This window comes from Hyperolius riggenbachi, chromosome 1 (genome assembly GCF_040937935.1).
Source record: "Hyperolius riggenbachi isolate aHypRig1 chromosome 1, aHypRig1.pri, whole genome shotgun sequence".
NCBI classification, from domain to species: domain Eukaryota; kingdom Metazoa; phylum Chordata; class Amphibia; order Anura; family Hyperoliidae; genus Hyperolius; species Hyperolius riggenbachi.
The window spans coordinates 409712797-409732066 of NC_090646.1; the positions used below are offsets into that span (position 1 = coordinate 409712797).

At 44.1% G+C, this 19270-nt stretch overlaps 1 protein-coding gene across 3 annotated transcripts in view; it reads right to left on the bottom strand.

The window, feature by feature from the left end:
* The window catches only part of VLDLR (very low density lipoprotein receptor), a 97115-nt gene that overhangs the window by 66161 nt on the left and 11684 nt on the right, over positions 1 to 19270 (bottom strand). For all 3 annotated transcript variants that reach the window (XM_068235791.1, XM_068235781.1, XM_068235773.1), the window contains exon 2: positions 966 to 1085. In XM_068235791.1, the coding sequence (XP_068091892.1) occupies positions 966 to 1085 (120 nt within the window). The remainder of the gene's footprint in view (positions 1 to 965; positions 1086 to 19270) is intronic.

Here is a 19270-nt window from a genome sequence, read left to right on the forward strand (position 1 = left end):
TTAAAGATAAGGTGGTGACATTTTAACTTTTAAAAGCATTAGTGCACTTTATGTACACTAGAGATGCACTTCAACTGAAATTAGAATATCTGTAGAGTTAAACAGAAATCAAAAGACTAGTCCTTGGTAAGTGTAGCAGGTACAGACAGAACAGCGATCGAGCCCTTGGCAATTTAACTGGGTACAATCTGAACCAGGTTTACGGGGGACAGACAACACCTGTGTTCAGTGTTCACAACATTCTCAGTGGATTCCCTGCAGCTCTGTTGATTCATTTGCAGTCACCAACCCAAAATTTAACAGCATATCAAATTAAATTGATATCACAAGCAAAGGGAATACATACAAAATGCGCATAAGCCTGCATTAATGCAGATTTGTGTCTTATTGCATATAAAAAGATTCCTGTGTACACTATTTTTGATTGTTTTATTTCATTTTTGTGGACTATGTACTGTTATTCCTGCATATACACATTCTGAGAAACAGAACATTTTATCATTTTCTATTTAATTACAGCTTATTAGGAAGAGTTGGAATATTCTTCCTGCTCTATAAATTGCTCCAGTGCTGACTGCACAGCCCCAGCCAAGACTGACTATGCTCCTCTGACACAAGGCACAGGTAATATGCAGCACCGATTCCCCCATCTGTTGCGTCACTGCAACAGCCACTGATTAGCATGAAAGTTTTCAGACTGGAAATTGATAGAATACAACAGCTGTTGCATTACTAATGCACACAATATTGAAGCAAGGATTCCCTTAACTGGCATACTTTATAATACCCAAGGTTCTGAAAGCGTGTCCTTTTCCATTACATCAAGTTAGCCAATAGATAGCATCTGTTCTCCAAAAATGAAGGCCAATACAATAGATGTTTTTCCTGATAACCTGGGAAGAGTATATTTGGGACCAACTTCTCACTCCTGGAAGGAGAGGATTCACATAGCCAGAGAAACTTACCACAAGAACGCTCATCTGATCCATCAGTACAATCTGAATCCCCATCACAGCGCCATAATTCAGAGATACAGCGGCCATCGCCACACTGAAAATGGGACTTTTCACACAAGTGTCTTGTTCCTATGAAAAAGGAAAATAAAATGAGTACCAATGTAGCATCTTCTACGCAACACCAACAGTACCTAGCCATTCTAGACAAGCCAGGAATTCACCCTAGATTTGCAGCAGATTTGTCTGATGTGTGCCACATGCTAGGAACAGAAGTTGATATAAATGCACTATTGGACCATTAGATCCAATGCAACTCTATGGTCCAGCAATCTGCTGCCAGCAGAAGATAGACCTAGATTTTCCATCCGGTCAGATAAAAGCAATCGAAATCGGCCACAAAATCGATTCCATCGATCAGCCAGTGTATGGGCCCCTTTAGTTGTAAGCCACCACAAAGTCTTAGCTGGATTGTCATTTTCAAGAAACACTACCATCTCTAGTTTTGCGTTTTTTGCACACCTGGAGCTTAGGGTTAAATCCACACACCCCGGAAAAGTGACATTACCAAGCAAAAAGTAAACTGCCAAGGGTGTTGTACACACTTATTACAAACCATTTCATTCAAATACTGTGCAGGTGTGACAAGCCAAAAGCATGCATTCTCTGGAACTGAAAATGCCATTGAACATCTGTATACACTGTCAGACTGACTACACTGTATGTACCCAATAAGTGAGAAACAATCTGCTGGTCAGTATGAAAAATGTAGTGAAAAGAGGGGGGGGTCAGAAGAGAATCTATTAATGACAACCAATCCAATTGAAATTTCGTATCAAACAACTTAACTGATGTTTTTAACAAGACCTCATCCTATTTACTCTTGAATTGGAATAAAAACAGGTGAGAGAATAAAACCCTACCTACAAAAACATTAGACCAGAGGCCTTCAGTCACAAAGTTTAACCACTTGAGGACCACAGTCTTTCTACCCCTTAAGGACCGGCCACTTTTTTTCCATTCAGACCACTGCAGCTTTCACGGTTTATTGCTCGCTCATACAACCTACCACCTAAATGAATTTTGGCTCCTTTTCTTGTCACTAATAAAGCTTTCTTTTGGTGCCATTTGATTGCTCCTGCGATTTTTACTTTTCATTATATTCATCAAAAAAGACATGAATTTTGGCAAAAAAATGATTTTTTTAACTTTCTGTGCTGACAATTTTCAAATAAAGTAAAATTTCTGTATACATGCAGTGCGAAAAATGTGGACAAACATGTTTGATTAAAAAAAAAAAAAAACATTCAGTGTATATTTATTGGTTTGGGTAAAAGTTATAGCGTTTACAAACTATGGTGCAAAAAGTGAATTTTGCCATTTTCAAGCATCTGACTTTTCTGACCCCCTGTCATGTTTCATGAGGGGCTAGAATTCCAGGATAGTATAAATACCCCCCAAATGACCCCATTTTGGAAAGAAGACATCCCAAAGTATTCACTGAGAGGCATAGTGAGTTCATAGAAGATATTTTTTGTCACAAGTGGAAAATGACACTTTGTGACAAAAAAGAAAAAAAAAAAAGTATCCATTTCTTCTAACTTGCAACAAAAAAAAAAAAATGAAATCTGCCACAGACTCACCATGCCCCTCTCTGAATACCTTGAAGTGTCTACTTTCCAAAATGGGGTCATTTGTGGGGTGTGTTTACTGTCCTCGCATTTTGGGGGGTGCTAACTTGTAAGCAACCCTGTAAAGCCTAAAGGTGCTCATTGGACTTTGGGCCCCTTAGCGCAGTTAGGCTGCAAAAAAGTGCCACACATGTGGTATTGCCGTACTCAAGAGAAGTAGTAGAATGTGTTTTGGGGTGTATTTTTACACATACCCATGCTGGGTGGGAGAAATCTCTGTAAATGACAATTTTTTCATTTTTTTTTACACACAATTGTCCATTTACAGAGTTATTTCTCCCACCCAGCATGGGTATGTGTAAAAATACACCCCAAAACACATTCTACTACTTCTCCCGAGTATGGCAATACCACATGTGTGGCACTTTTTTGCACCCCAACTGCGCTAAAGGGCCCAAAGTCCAATGAGTACCTTTAGGATTTCACAGGTCATTTTGCGAAATTTGATTTCCAGACTACTCCTCACGGTTTAGGGCCCCTAAAATGCCAGTTCAGTATAGGAACCCCACAAATGACCCCATTTTAGAAAGAAGACACCCCAAGGTATTCTGTTAGGAGTATGGTGAGTTCATAGAAGATTTTATTTTTTGTCACAAGTTAGTAGAAAATGACACTTTGTGAAAAAAATAATAAAAATCAATTTTCCGCTAACTTTTGACAAAAAATAAATTCTATGAACTCACCATACTCCTAACGGAATACCTTTGGGTGTCTTCTTTCTAGAATGGGGTCATTTGTGGGGTTACTACTGCCCTGGCATTTTAGGGGCCCTAAACCGTGAGGAGTAGTCTTGAAACCAAATGTCGCAAAATGACCTGTGAAATCCTAAAGGTACTCATTGGACTTTGGGACCCTTAGCGTACTTAGGGTGTAAAAAAGTGCCACACATGTGGTACCGCCGTACTCAGGAGAAGTAGTATAATGTGTTTTGTGGTGTATTTTTACACATACCCATGCTAAGTGGGAGAAATATCTCTGTAAATGACAATTGTTTGATTTGTTTTACACACAATTGACCATTTACAGAGTTATTTCTCCCACCCAGCATGGGTATGTGTAAAAATACACCCCAAAACACATTATACTACTTTTCCTGAGTACGGCGGTACCACATGTGTGACACTTTTTTGCAGCCTAGGTGCGCTAAGGGGCCCAACGTCCTATTCACGGGTCATTTTGAGGCATTTGTTTTCTAGACTACTCCTCGCGGTTTAGGGCCCCTAAAATGCCAGGGCAGTATAGGAACCCCACAAGTGACCCCATTTTAGAAAGAAGACACCCCAAGGTATTCCGTTAGGTGTATGGCGAGTTCATAGAAGATTTTATTTTTTGTCACAAGTTAGTGAAAAATGACACTTTGTGAAAAAAACCCAATAAAAATCAATTTCCGCTAACTTGACAAAAAATAAATTCTATGAACTAGTCATACACCTAACAGAATACCTTGGGGTGTCTTTTTTTCTAAAATGGGGTCACTTGTGGGGTTCCTATACCGCCCTGGCATTTTACGGGCCCAAAACCGTGAGTAGTCTGGAAACCAAATGTCTCAAAATGACTGTTCAGGGGTATAAGCATCTGCAAATTTTGACGACAGGTGGTCTATGAGGGGGCGAATTTTGTGGAACCGGTCATAAGCAGGGTGGCCTTTTAGATGACAGGTTGTATTGGGCCTGATCTGATGGATAGGAGTGCTAGGGGGGTGACAGGAGGTGATTGATGGGTGTCTCAGGGGGTGGTTAGAGGGGAAAATAGATGCAATCAATGCACTGGGGAGGTGATCGGAAGGGGGTCTGAGGGGGATCTGAGGGTTTGGCCGAGTGATCAGGAGCCCACACGGGGCAAATTAGGGCCTGATCTGATGGGTAGGTGTGCTAGGGGGTGACAGGAGGTGATTGATGGGTGTCTCAAGGTGTGATTAGAGGGGGGGGAATAGATGCAAGCAATGCACTGGCGAGGTGATCAGGGCTGGGGTCTGAGGGCATTCTGAGGGTGTGGGCGGGTGATTGAGTGCCCTAGGGGCAGATAGGGGTCTAATCTGATAGGTAGCAGTGACAGGGGGTGATTGATGGGTAATTAGTGGGTGTTTAGGGTAGAGAACAGATGTGAACACTGCACTTGAGAGGTGATCGGACGTCGGATCTGCGGGCGATCTATTGGTGTGGGTGGGTGATCAGTTTGCCCGCAAGGGGCAGGTTAGGGGCTGATTGATGGGTGGCAGTGACAGGGGGTGATTGATAGGTGATCAGTGGGTTATTACAGGGAAGGACAGATGTAAATAATGCCCTGGCGAATTGATAAGGGGGGGTCTGAGGGCAATCTGAGCGTGTAGGCGGGTGATTGGGTGCCCGCAAGGGGCAGATTAGGGTCTGATCTGATGGGTAACAGTGACAGGTGGTGATAGGGGGTGATTGATGGGTAATTAGTGGGTGTTTAGAGGAGAGAATAGATGGAAACACTGCGCTTGGGTGGTGATCTGATGTCGGATCTGCGGGCGATCTATTGGTGTGGGTGATCAGTTTGCCCGCAAGGGGCAGGTTAGGGGCTGATTGTTGGGTGGCAGTGACAGGGGGTGATTGATAGGTGATCAGTGGGTTATTACAGGGAAGAACAGATGTAATTAATGCACTGGCGAATTGATAAGGGGGGGTCTGAGGGCAATCTGAGCGTGTAGGCGGGTGATTGGGTGCCCGCAAGGGGCAGATTAGGGTCTGATCTGATAGGTAAAAGTGACAGGTGGTGATAGGGGGTGATTGATGGGTAATTAGTGGGTGTTTAGAGGAGAGAATAGATGTAAACAATGGATTTGGGAGGTGATCTGATGTCGAATCTGCGGGCGATCTATTGGTGTGGGAGGGTGATCAGATTGCCCGCAAGGGGCAGGTTAGGGGCTGATTGTTGGGTGGCAGTGACAGGGGGTGATTGACGGGTTATCAGGGAAGATAGATGCATACAGTACACAGGGGGGGGGGGGTGATCAGGAGGGGGCAGGGGGGGGGGGGATAAAAAAAATAGCGTTGACAGATAGTGACAGGGAGTGATTGATGGGTTATTAGGGGGGTGATTGTGTGCAAACAGGGGTCTGGGGGGTGGGCGATCAGTGGGCGGGGGGGGGGCAGATCAGTGTGTTTGGGTGCAGACTAGGGTGGCTGCAGCCTGCCCTGGTGGTCCCTCGGACACTGGGACCACCAGGGCAGGAGGCAGCCTGTATAATACTTTGTATACATTACAAAGTGTATTATACACTTTGTAGCGGCGATCGCGGGGTTAACATCCCGCCGGCGCTTCCGTATGGCCGGCGGGATGTTACGGCGGGTGGGTGGAGCCAGTTGCCGGGGGAAGCGTGCGTCATCAATGACGCGATCGCTCCCCCGGCATGCCTAAAGGACGCGCCGCCTGAAGGCGTATTGCGGTCCTTTAGGCGTCCACTTTGCCGCTGCCCATGGGCTGTGGGCGGTCGGCAAGTGGTTAATATAAAACAGGCACACAGTTTTAAAGTGAACCTCCGGCATAAAAATCTACTCAGCAGAACTGAAAAGGCTTTGTGTGTAACAGCATCAGAACTTTGTTTTTCTTAACAAAGCATAATTTTTAGCCAAGCTCCACCCATCAAAGAAAACTGCACAGCATCAGGGGGAAAAGCCCGGGCAAAGCATGATGGGATTTCCTATGTTATTCACATTGCCTAGCAACTGAGAGGGGTGATCAGCACACAGGACAGTTGGAACTTTGTCATGCTCCCCGTCACCACCTTTCAACCCAAAAAAAAAAAGCCTGCCCTCATGAAATCAAACATTTGCCTGTTCTTTTAAAACAGGGTGGGTAAGAGGAGATTATATTCCCCATTTTAATTAACATAACTAATGTAACTTAATGACAGTATGTTTAGGCTGAAGTTCCTCTTTAAACAATCGAGATCCACGGAAATTTGTCTTAATACTTCGGATAGCATGTATGCATGGTTCTCATCTTGTGCAATATGTCACGTGCTTATTTGCATTACTGGGCTTATTTTGGAAAGGTGTTTGCCTGTGGCCATAGCTGTGAATACATCCCATCAAGCTACAAGGAGTATATAGTCTATGCAGATCTAGTTACATTTACCTACCCCCCCCCCCCCCCCCCCCCACTAGCCACCAGCCTTATGTACCCATCTACCCCAGTAGCCAGCAGCCTGACCTACCTAACACTAGACCACCTCACTAGTCACCAGCCTGACCTACATTTGACATTAGGGTAATAGTTTTTACATTTGACATTTTGAGTAATGGTTTATGCAAGGGAAATTTGGCTATTGCTGGAGGCTGAATTAGTGTTTAAAAGTAACTTCAGCTCTGTCTGATGGCGCTGAAGTTACTCCCTGTGTGCTGCTATAGCTGTAATTCCTATTATGGAATATGGTGGCACCAGCTGCGCCCAAGTCTCATATGCTGGATTCGGAGTGTTCGCCTAGCTACTTTTTCATGCCACCTGGCTGGAAAAAAAATTCTGGTGATAACACTGCTGCATGAAGGTAAAATAAAAAAATTGGACAATCAAAACTGAAGGCATGTACCAGGTTTTAGGCTTTATAGACAACTGATCCAGGGTGAAAGCACTAATATAATAGCAATACAGCCGAGGATCTACTAAAGCTTTTGCTTCCTAAAGCCCTGATACAATTCAATTACGATAGTATTAACAATCGATTAAAGTGGACATATCTGATTCTATTTGATTTGCCATTGTTTGTCAATGGCAAATAGATTCTCAATTGGACGTGTCTGATCATAAATAGAGTCACACAAAGAATCGTATCGTGTAGATGGGGCTTACCACCAGTTCTCCCCTTAGCTAGCACGATGCCCAATACTGCATGTCCCTTCAGTAATGTACTTTGTGCTTAAAGCCCAATCTACATGATTTTGATTACAAGCCAATTAAATCTGTCATGTCCGATCGGGATTTGATTTGCCATTGCAAAACAATGGTGAATCGAATCCCAATCGGAAATGTTGGATTTTATCGGATCGTAAATAGAATCGTAATCGAATCGCACAAAGAATCGTATTGTGTAAATGGGGCTTTAGCTATGTCTGACAGCCAAATTAACCACCATGTGCTGCAGTTACGGCTGTGCCAAAGTTACCAGGTGCCACCCAAATTACACATCTTGCACACTTCAGTCCTGGTTTCAGCAACACATCTGTGTCATACTGGAAGTAACAGTTTTGGTTGGGAAAATAAAATAGTTTGTCCATCAAGGTCAGGCAGTCATACTCCTACACCAGGCTCTCAACCAGGGTTCCCTGAGGACTCTGCAGTGTTTCCTTGGCATTTTCCCCCATCGGGGGGGGGGGGGGGGGGGAAGTATAATAGAGCACACTAATAGGTGGTACTGTAACAAGAAGCACCAAATTGGGGGGGGGGTCAGGAGACAGTATAATGAGTGGCAGTGTAATAGGAGTTAGTGAAATTAGCAGCCTAGCCTTTAAGACCATGCTTCTTGAAAAATGTAGGGGTTCCTCGAGACCAAAAAATTGTTTGCAGGGGTTTGAGATCCAAAAGTTATTTACAGGGTTCCTCCAAGGTAAAAAAGGTTGAGAAAGGCTGTCCTACACATTGTACAGAAATGCACAAGTGTGCTCAGGCCCTTACTATTGACTGAGGTAATCAATTGACTGAAGAGGCTACCTACAGAAGACTGGCCAAGCCAGTCAAAAACTTGTCAAGAGAATAGAACATAAAAAAAAAAGTCTTTTAGACTGCCAGTAGGTACATAGAATGTTAAATTACCAGTTTAAAAACTTTGCAAGAGGGAATTGTCAAAGGAGAGTTCCAACAGACACTAACTACTCTTAGGCAATACTGAAGCTTAAACATTTATCTTTTTAGCGGCAAGGTTGTGGAGTCGGAGCAATTTTGGGTACCTGGAGTCAGGGGAAAAAAAAAATGCAACGACTCCGAATGAATTTAAACTAATTGAAAATAAAAATGTAAAATGTTCTAAGCACAACTTTAATACGGTGACTGTGACTGCTTTATTGAAGCAGCACATGTAACTATTTTTTGATTGGTTTATGTCATTTTTGTGGACTATAGGCCACAAAAATGACATAAACCAATCAAAAAATAGTTACATGTGCTGCTTCAATAAAGCAGTCACAGTCACCGTATTTTTAAAGTCAGATATACAACACACTAAGAATAAAGCCTGATGTGTAGCTGTGTCACTAATAGAGATAGTCAATGAGATGGAAATAATTCTGTGCTAGTTTATGCAAATATATGCACTCCCTTTGCTCATGAATTCAAATAATTTGATAGGTTAAAATTTGGTTTGTTGACCACGAATTAAAGTTTTATACATACCTGGTGCTTCCTCCAGCCCCCTTCAGGCCAATCAGTCCCTTACTGTTCACCATCTGGATCTTCTGCTACGAGTCCCAGTAAATCAGCCAGTCAGCGCAGTCTGGCCGCATGCCACTCCCACACATTCTGCACCTGCACAATAGTGCTGCAGTGGTCTAGTACGCTCCCGGCGGCAGAGTGTTTGCATGCACACTACGCCAGACTAGCTCAAGTACCTGGACCCATAGTAGAAGATCCAGGAGGTGGAGGACAGCAAGGGACTGATTAGCCTGAAGGGGGCTGGAGGAAGCCCCATTAAAAAAAAAAAGTCCTATTTCATCTGTCTCAGGTTTACTTTGTTACACAGTAGTACTATACTCTACATATGCACTCCCCACAGAGCTGCTGGGAATCCACTGAGAATGTTGTGCACATTGAACAGATGTGTTGTCCATCATCCATAAACCTGGTTCAGATTGTGCATGAAGAATGTGTAATAGAGGAAGAATCCCCCCATTCCCCTGCAGAGTACCTGCACATCACTCTTACATGTACCCACAGTTACATTGCCTAGGGCCTGATAGATGTTCTTTGTTCCTGCCTGTGCCTTCTACAAGTACTTTTACCAAGGACTAGTTTTAGTCTATGACTAAAGGGAATAAATATGGCAGTCTACCTATCCTCACTTCAATTCTTAAAATTCCTAAGCATTGGCAGTTAGATGCCTTTTGTGACATACTTTTAATCAACAAGATTGTAATATGCAAATTAGAGGAGTCAGGAATCCTAAACTGAGGAGGAGTCGGAGGATTTTTGTACTGACGCCACAGCCCTAGTTAGTGGGCAGCTTCTGGACAGTCCAGAGGAATCCCAGATCTTACACATTACAGTTACAGCACAGGGTCTCTTAGTTGCTTTAGTGTGTGAATGTAGCTATGGATGAGCATGGCACATTAAAAAAAAAAAACACACATGCATACTAGAACCCACTTTCAATCCAGCGAGGGACTCCTTGCTGAAACAGTTCAGCATTTTACAGCTATGAAATTCAAATCAACTAGTTTTAGTGGAAGCTTTCAAGCAAGCCCAGTGGCTGCTAGCGAGTTAGCTGACAGCTAGTCATTACTTCATTTTTAAGTCCATGGAAATTTGCACTCATTCCAGCTCATTTACCAGTAGCTAGTGTTAGTAAGCAGTTGCTGCAACTCAGACTGAGATTACTCAATATAGTAATGGAGCAGTAGGTCATCCCTGCAGAGCCTTGAAAGAGATGGGTTACTGTATCTGCAGCCTACAGAAATGTATGCAGCTGTATGTTCACTGCAGCACCAACATGCCTTATATACAAATGTCAAGATTCAGCTTCGCATAAAAGTAAAAAACTGCTAATATATACAATTTGCATTAAAAATTGAAAGTTGTAGCCAAATGATCACAATATCTAGTGACCGTTGGTGGGAAGATACTGCCCATGTCAGCTGCATAGGCAGCTCAGACGACTTAGTTTATGAAACCAAAGCCTACACCTTCAGGTGCCTAAAATTGCTCTGGCTCAGACTCCACAGCCCTGGTCAGCCGATATGCTGCACCACAAGAATGAGTTCTCAGCCTTAAAAACTACAGTAATCCATAGGCATCTCTTGTCAAGTATAATTTAGCCATCATGACCTGCCTGGCATCTGGCTCACCTCACAGCTGCATCAACACACCAATAGCCAATGTTGGCTGGCTAACAAGTTTCAATAACCACTGCTCTGTACAGTCTAACTAGTGACCTCCGACTGACCAGAGTATTTACAACCCCCTAAAGTTTATCAGAAGTATCACATGCAATGCTCAAACCATGACTGCACAGATGACTGGCATGGACAACATCACTTGGTCTCAGCCAGCCATGTGCAGGTGGATCAGAAAGGGACAGATGAGTATGATTTTTACTTCTTATAAGTACCACTAAACACAGGTGTATGGGAACCCAGACAAATTCCAATTTTAGGCATGTCAACTACAGTAATAACTTCCAGGTCATTGACTGCATAAAAGCAAAAGACACCCTCAATGCTAAAATCAAGCAAATTCCAATGGTGTGCACATATGTTATACTGGTCATTTGGTCCCACAACCCATTTCTGTTCTGTATATTCTCTAGTCTGTGTACAGTAGGGTGACAATGACTGAATGTTAAATGGCATGTGATTTGATGGTACAAACATCACACTGTTCCTAGGGGTGGTCAACAGAAGTAATGTGTAATTTCACAGCAGTATAGCCCTCCAGTCGAGAAAAAAAAAAAAAAAAAAAAAAAAAAAAAAAAAAAAAGTTTGTGGCCACCTTTTTAAGCTGTTCATTTCAAGAATAGCAATCAATTTTTCTGACTGATGGTTAATCCAAAAATCTGACCAATGTACCACACCCATGTTCACATGCAGTGTGAAGGAGTTCAAACTCAAGACAGCAGACAGATAAGTGGACTAGTTTATTAGAAGGTGCCTGCACATGACTGCCTGTTCACCACTTCCTGATATGATCCAGGCAATGACTGCGGTGAGCAAATGGCAGCAATGCTGTACTAGGCTGTATTCACATACTGCAATATTCTCGCATTAGGATGAGTGCACTGCAATGGAGACTGGACGTAATTTGGCTTCAATTCACTAAGCTCATCCCCTGTCTAACAATGTTAGAGCTGTTAGTTGTGTTATCACCATGGCGATAAGAAAGTATTCACTAAACCATTTACCTCATGCAGGCCTAAGTTAACTTTTTAAAAATACAAAGACCATGCTAGCCTGGAAATTAAAAAAAGCCAAGCTTACCTCGGGTAATGTCTTTTCCAGTAGTCCGAGTGACAGCACCCCTCCTATGAGACTTGTCTCCCTCCTAAACTTTGGACAGGAAGCTAGAAGATACAAATTTGCATAACAGGCAGGCAGGAGTAGTATATAAAGATGTTACCCACCAAAGGTATCCAGTTATAAAAAAAGACACGGACAACATATGCTGCTGAAACAATACTTTAATTATCCCCTCTAATAGGGTGGGCCGGAGGGGTGCTGTCACTCGGACTACTGGAAAAGACATTACCCGAGGTAAGCTTGGCTTTCCCAGAACGTCCTCCTGACAGCACCCCTCCTATGAGACGATAAACAAGAACATTATACACTAGGGAGGGACTACTGCCTGCAACACTTTTCTTCCAAATGACAGATCAGTATTGGCTAATAAGTTTAGTCTATAATGTTTCACAAACGTATTTTGGCTGGACCAGGTGGCCGCTCTGCAAATCTGCTCTATCGAGGCGCCTGCCCTCTCTGCCCAAGATGTTGATACGCCTCTTGTGGAGTGAGCTTTAATTGAGGTTGGTAAAGGTCTCCCTTGAGCCCGATAAGCCGCAGTGATAGCTTGTCTGATCCATCTTGCAATTGATGGTTTAGAGGCTTGCCTTCCTTTGAATTTCCCCGCAAACAGCACCAACAAGGCATCTGATTTTCTCAAAGATACAGTCCTTTCCAGATAATGAAGGATACACCTTCTAACATCCAAACAATGAAGTTTCTTCTCCTTCTCATTCGTTGGTTTATCACAGAATGATGGCAGAAAGATCTCCTGAGATCGATGAAATTTTGAAGACACTTTAGGAAGGAATGCAAAGTCTGGACGCAGAGTAATCCTATCCTCTGAGATAGTACAATAAGGTTGCTTAATGGATAAGGCCTGAAGTTCGCTGACTCTCCTGGCTGTGGTGATTGCCAGAAGAAAGGCCGTTTTCAACGTCAGAAGTTTATCCGGAATCTGATCCAGAGGCTCAAAGGGATGTTCACAAAGACTCTGCAACACGATATTCAAGTCCCAAGGAGGCACCTTAGATATCACCACCGGCCTGAGACGTTTAATTCCCTGAAAAAAACGAAGAAAAAACTCTTCCTGAGCTAATCTTCTTTCTAAATATACACTTAAAGCTGCTGTCTGAACCTTAAGAGTACTGGCACTTAATCCCATGTGAAATCCATCCTGAAGAAACTCCAGAGCTGAGGCGGAAAGTGTAGGATCATTATCCTTTCTAGTACACCATTCACAGTAAATGTTCCATGTTTTTTGATAAATCTGCCTCGTAACCTTCTTGCGGGATTGTATTAACGTCTCAGAAAGTCCATCCGAAAACCCCTTTGATTTCAGGATTCCCCACTCAACCTCCATGCTGAAAGGTGAAGGCGCTTGAGGTCCGGGTGAAGAACTGGGCCCTGCGACAACAGATCTGTTCTGAGTGGAAACAATATTGGTTGACATATTGCTAACTTCTGTAACAGAGCAAACCATGGTCTTTTCGGCCAGAAAGGTACTATGAGGATTACTTGTGCTCTGTCCTGCATAATTTTGTTCAGAACCCTTGATATTAGAGGTATTGGAGGAAATGCATACACCAGGTTCAACCTCCACTCTATGGAGAAGGCGTCTATCTGCCACGGATTGTCCTTTGGATACAGGGAGCAAAAGTTTTGACACTTTGAATTTTGCCTCCTTGCGAATAAGTCTACTGCAGGAATGCCCCATGCCTGACTGATCTGAACAAATACTTCTGGATTCAGAGACCACTCGTCCTGTAATATCGCTGACCTGCTGAGATAGTCTGCTACAACATTGCAAGTCCCCTTCAGATGAATCGCCCTGATGGAAGATAAGCTGTTCTCTGCCCAATGCAGAATTCTTGCTGTCTGAGACCACAACCGAGGACTTCTTGTCCCTCCCTGATGATTCAGGTAAGCCACTACACTGCTGTTGTCGGACCTGATCAGGACGTGACAGTGCTTGATCTGATCCTTGAAGAATTGAAGGCCTCTCCATACTGCTTCCAGTTCTCTGCTGTTGGAGGATCGTCTTGCCATTGTACTGGACCACTGACCCTGTGCTGGGAGAGAGTCCATGTGAGCGCCCCACCCCCATGTACTGGCATCCGTCGTTATGATTCTTTGAACTGGAAAAAACCACATGCGACCTTCTGACAGGTGAGACAGTTCCTGCCACCAGTTTAATGACACTTTTACACTGTATGGGATCAGAATCTTCCTTTCTAGGGCTGAAATAGTCCTGTTCCAGCTCCTTAATATCCACAACTGCAGGGTCCTGGCATGGAATTGACCCCATTGTACTGCAGGGAAGACTGAGCTTAACAGACCGAGTAATGCCATGGCTTTTCTTATACTGATGGCTCTTGATTCCTGAAAAGAAAGAACAGAATTAAGTACTGCCGAAATTTTCCTTTCTGGGAGAAAAACTCTTTCTTGGCGGGAGGAAAAAATAAATCCCAGATATTCCATAGACTGGCTGGGTATTAGTGCAGATTTTGACCAGTTAATTAACCAGCCTAAAGACTCTAGACTGTCAATGCATAATTTAACCTGATCACTTACAGACTGTAAAGAATTACCCCAAATTAGTAAATCATCTAGGTAAGCAATGATGTTAATGGATCTACACCTTAAGACTGCCAATACTTCTGCCATCACCTTTGTGAACAGCCAAGGGGATGAAGCTAGCCCAAAAGGTAACACATTAAATTGGAAATGTCTTACCTCTTCTTGAAGGTGAATTGCAAATCTTAGGAACTGCTGGGACTCTAGATGGACTGGCACATGCAGGTAGGCATCTTTGAGGTCCAGAGAAGCTAGAAAACAGTCTTTTTGCAACAGGGTTATTACAGAATTCACATTGTCCATTCGAAACTTCCTGTATTTTACGGCCTTGTTCAACCCCTTTAAATTTAGAATAAATCTGAAGGCTCCCTGAGGCTTTTTTATCAGAAAAACTGGTGAGTAGAACCCTTGGCCTCTCTGGCAGGATGGTACTTCTCTGATCACTCTTTTCTCCAGAAGGGAAACCACTTCCTCCTGTAACGCCTCTCTTTGGTCTGTTGACCTTGGTTGCGGAGTTACCACATACTGCTGGGGTGGGGGATATTCGAATTCTATTCTGTACCCTTCCAATATTATTTTCAAGAGCCACTGACTTGTGAACCGCTGGCACCACGTTTCGTAGTAGTGGGAAAGCCTTCCCCCTACTGGAATACTGGCGTCATTGCTTATTGGGTTGGTTGGGCCGGGGAAAAAGAGCCTTCCCTTTTTGGTTTCTACTTGGAATCCACTTTTTCCTAGGTGGGATCTTTGCCTCAGGTTCCCTGTTGCCACTGCGAGCTGGGCCCTTGTACTGAAAAGCTCTCTTTTTTGTCGGAAAATTTTTCTTATAGTCTGAGGTTCTTTCTAGCGTCTGGTCTAGCTTTGAACCAAATAACAGCTCACCTTCACAGGGTAAACCACATAACTTGGAGCGAGACGAATTGTCCCCCTGCCAAGTCTTCACCCATATGCCTCTCCTTGCCGAGTTAACAAGGGCAGTTGTTCTGGCTGTTAATTTAACCGTATCATCCGCTGCATCTGTTAAGTAATTAGTAGCATTAAATAAATTTGGAAAGTCCTCTAAAATCTCTTCTCTGGGCACCCCCGAAGCTATCTTAGACTGAGTCTGCGTGAGCCAAGCTTTAAGGGATCGTCCCACTGCCGTGGATGCCACTGCTGGCTTAAATGTTAAAGATGCTGACTCCCATGCCCTACGCAACAGATTGTCCATCTTCTTATCAATCGGGTCTTTTAAATTGCCAAAGTTCTCAAACTGCAAATCGGATCTTCTGGACACCCTTGAAAACGATGGGTCCAGTTTGGGAACCGGACCCCAGAATTTTTGATCATCAGGACTGAAAGGATAACGACGAGAAAGAGACTTGGGCCAAAACGCCCTCCTTTCAGGGTCATCCCACTCCTTCCCAATCATTGACTTTAGAGAGGAATGGACTGGGATGAAGCAATTCTGGGGTTCCGCCAAACTCACGTACATCTGATCCAAGGGGGTCAAGGATTTTCGCTCCACTGTTATACCCATAGTGCTCTGCATAGCAGACAACAAGTCCTTCATTAAGTTAGGTGCAAAAGCGAACTTCTGAGGAACCTCTGGGTTCTCCTCCTCTTCTCCAGAAATTTCCTCTAAAGATGAAATTTCTCCTTCCTCTCCTGATAATTCTGAATCCCCTGACTCATTATCCTTCCTTTTACGTTTAGCTGCAATTTTATGCGGTGAAGTGGGAACCTGTAAGGCTTCCCCCACCTCAATCACCAGGGCTGGAGGATTTCCGTCTAAAGGAGCAGGTATAGCACCAGTAACAGAGGCTGAAGTAGAAGGAACTGCAGACTCCGCCAATGTAGAATCCTTTATCTCTTTAATGGCCGAGGCCATCTCAGACCGCATCCACCCCATCAAGTCCTTAAACACCACTGGGGATTCCTCTTTGACTACTTTCTCTCTACATGACTGGCAAAGTTTCTTTGTAGAGGAAGAATAGAAGCGTGAGTTACACATAACACAGCGTTTCTCAGTTCTGCCCGAAGCTTGTCCACCTTGAGTTTGCTGAGACACCGATTTCTCCTTATCACTTTTTGAGGGTTTAGGCTAAAAAAGAAATAAAGAGACTATCAGCCTTACAAGGTGGACCCAGACACTTACAAACAGCCCTCTCAAAGCCTGATAACCTCTAGCTCACCAGAGAGGGGATAGCGCCAGACTCCGCAGAAGTCAGAGGAGAAGGGCCTACAGCGTCCTCCATGATCACCGACAGCAATGGTGATCGTGGCTCAACATATACATATATATACCTCTCGGAATTACCTGCAGCTGAAGTCAATTTTCTTTCCCCGCCGCGGCCCCTGCCGCTGCCGTCAGCTGACACGTCATGCGGGACGCATGCGCATGACGTCACATCCGCCCGGAACTTCCGGTATGCGCTCCTGCCGCCATAAAGCTTCTGCATCTCTGGGAGAAGCCTCCTCCACGCTGTGCGCTGGACCAGCCGAGTCCCCTGCTCAGCCTTAGTATGCCCGCGCTGCACCGCTGCCCTCGCCGCCTGACGTAGTAGCACTGGAGACCTCTCAAAGCGTCCCGTCCGGGACAGGAAAAACAACTGGATACCTTTGGTGGGTAACATCTTTATATACTACTCCTGCCTGCCTGTTATGCAAATTTGTATCTTCTAGCTTCCTGTCCAAAGTTTAGGAGGGAGACAAGTCTCATAGGAGGGGTGCTGTCAGGAGGACGTTCTGGGAAATTATAATTAGATAAATACTACTATTTACATAACAGATGTATTGTGCTATCCATGTAATGATGCCTGTGAATTTTATAAAGGAAAAGCAGAAAAACCTATTCTAGGCAGTGGCCATCTTGCCAAGCTAATGCTGACATATCCTTCCTGACCCTCCCTTCTCTTGCTCATTGTGTATTCATTAGCTGCCCTCCTCCCAGATTCTTCAGACACTCCCACTGAGGTGTATACTAACAACTGCACTGTTTTTTATTTACGCATCCAATCACTGAGTCACCTCCGCCTTGCTTGTAAACACAAGTAATCAGAGGGTGTTTCTGATAAGCTAGGCAGGGAAATAAAAGAAAGGAGTAATATATTATAGATAAAACAACTCCCAGCATTCAACTGTTTGGCACTAGGGCCAGTGCTCCTAAAGTATGTGATAACTACCATAACAGCAGAATTTTTTTTTGCAAGTTTTGAATGCAGAATGAGCATCTTTATCACTTAATACACTCAGACCAGTTGCTGTTGAAATTTGATTTTTATGGCAACAATCCCGCCAAGTTAAGGCGAGGTGTCTAAAGTCAGCTATTCAATCCTTAAAATAACTACAGAATTCTAGAGTTAACAGGATGTTAATTCACAGAGGAATGCAAGGGTTAAGTAGTCTCCTGAGCTGTCAAGTGGAGAGTTATTAGAGACAGCAAATTGAAACATTCTGAGCCATCTGCTTTATTTACTGATTTATGCAGAAGACTGTATAGAGAAATACACAGCAGGAACACAGAGGGAGGGAGTCTCATCCTGGCTGTGTACACAGGCTAGCTGTAATTGTCCTGACAGAGGCGGCAGCAGGAGGGGTGGAGCTACATTCTGCCCACAACTGCTCCTCCCCTTCCTATATACTGCACATGAAATTCACTACCCAGGTGATAAACTTACTCATTGCATAATGGTGTTCCCTTCATATAGTTTATAGGGCATTCCTCAAGCCAAAAACTTTTGTTTTAATACATACTCCAATTACCTATAAACTGGAAAAGCCTTGCCCTCAGCTTCTCCAGAGTGCCTTGGCACTTTGAGAGCGATGTAGCAAGGGCTTAATGGGAGCTCAGTCTGGGCAGGAGGAGATTACTAGCCTGAGATTTCAGAGGCAGAGGGGAGGAGGGAGTGAAGTTTTCACAGGCTGAGGGCTAGAGAGATACAGATCAGCTTGCCTGTGAGTAATGTGACAAACAGAACATAGCCACTCATTGTATCTCAGGAATAAAATCATAAACATTTGAAGCTGTTTACAGCTAGATATGCTGTGTATCTAAACTTTAGATAAGATATACAGACCAGTTACTTGTTATAGTTACTTTTTCATCTCAGATCCGCTTTGAGGACAGAAATGATAACTCACTGAAAACTTCTCTACACCTTGACTCATTGGGGACTGGCTGCCTAACCCCCCCTCCCGCCCTTAATGACCAGGTGAATTTGCATGTGAGGGGCAGAGGCAGCCAGATCCCCACTTGGTATCTGAGCATTGTGTCCCCCCTGTAGCCAGCAGCATTTACTCACCTACCAGGCTCCAGCGATGAGCCACAGTGGACCTCTGCTCTGGCCAGCATCCCCACTCGTACTGCAGCTCAGTTCTGTTGTCAAGCCAGGACCCGGCACTGACAGAGCAAGTGGGATGCTGGCCGGGGATCGTTGTGGCAACGGCAGGAAGGTGAGTGGATGGCTGGATAGTGTAATGGTTAAGGGTTCTGCCTCTGACACAGATGACCTGGGTTCAAATCCCAGCTCTGCCTGTACAGTAAGCCAGCACCTATGCAGTAGGAGACCTTGGGCAAGACTCCCTAACACTGCTACTGCCTATAGAGCCAATCCTAGTGGCTGCAGCTCTGGCGCTTTGAGTCCGCTAGGAGAAAAGCGTGATATAAATGTTCTGTGTCTCTTCTCCCCCACCCCTCCTACTGCTGCAACAGTAACTGGGATCACTATGATCTGCCACTGATTGCAGTGATGAAAAGCCATACACTATTGTTTCTGATCACTGAGGTGATATATGAGCTGTCATGACAGCTTACTCTTGGGTGTGAGATCACGTCCGGAGCAGAAACGTCGGGCAGTGCAAATCCTACACTGCATCAGAGTTAGGTGGCCACAAGGGCAGCGTAGGA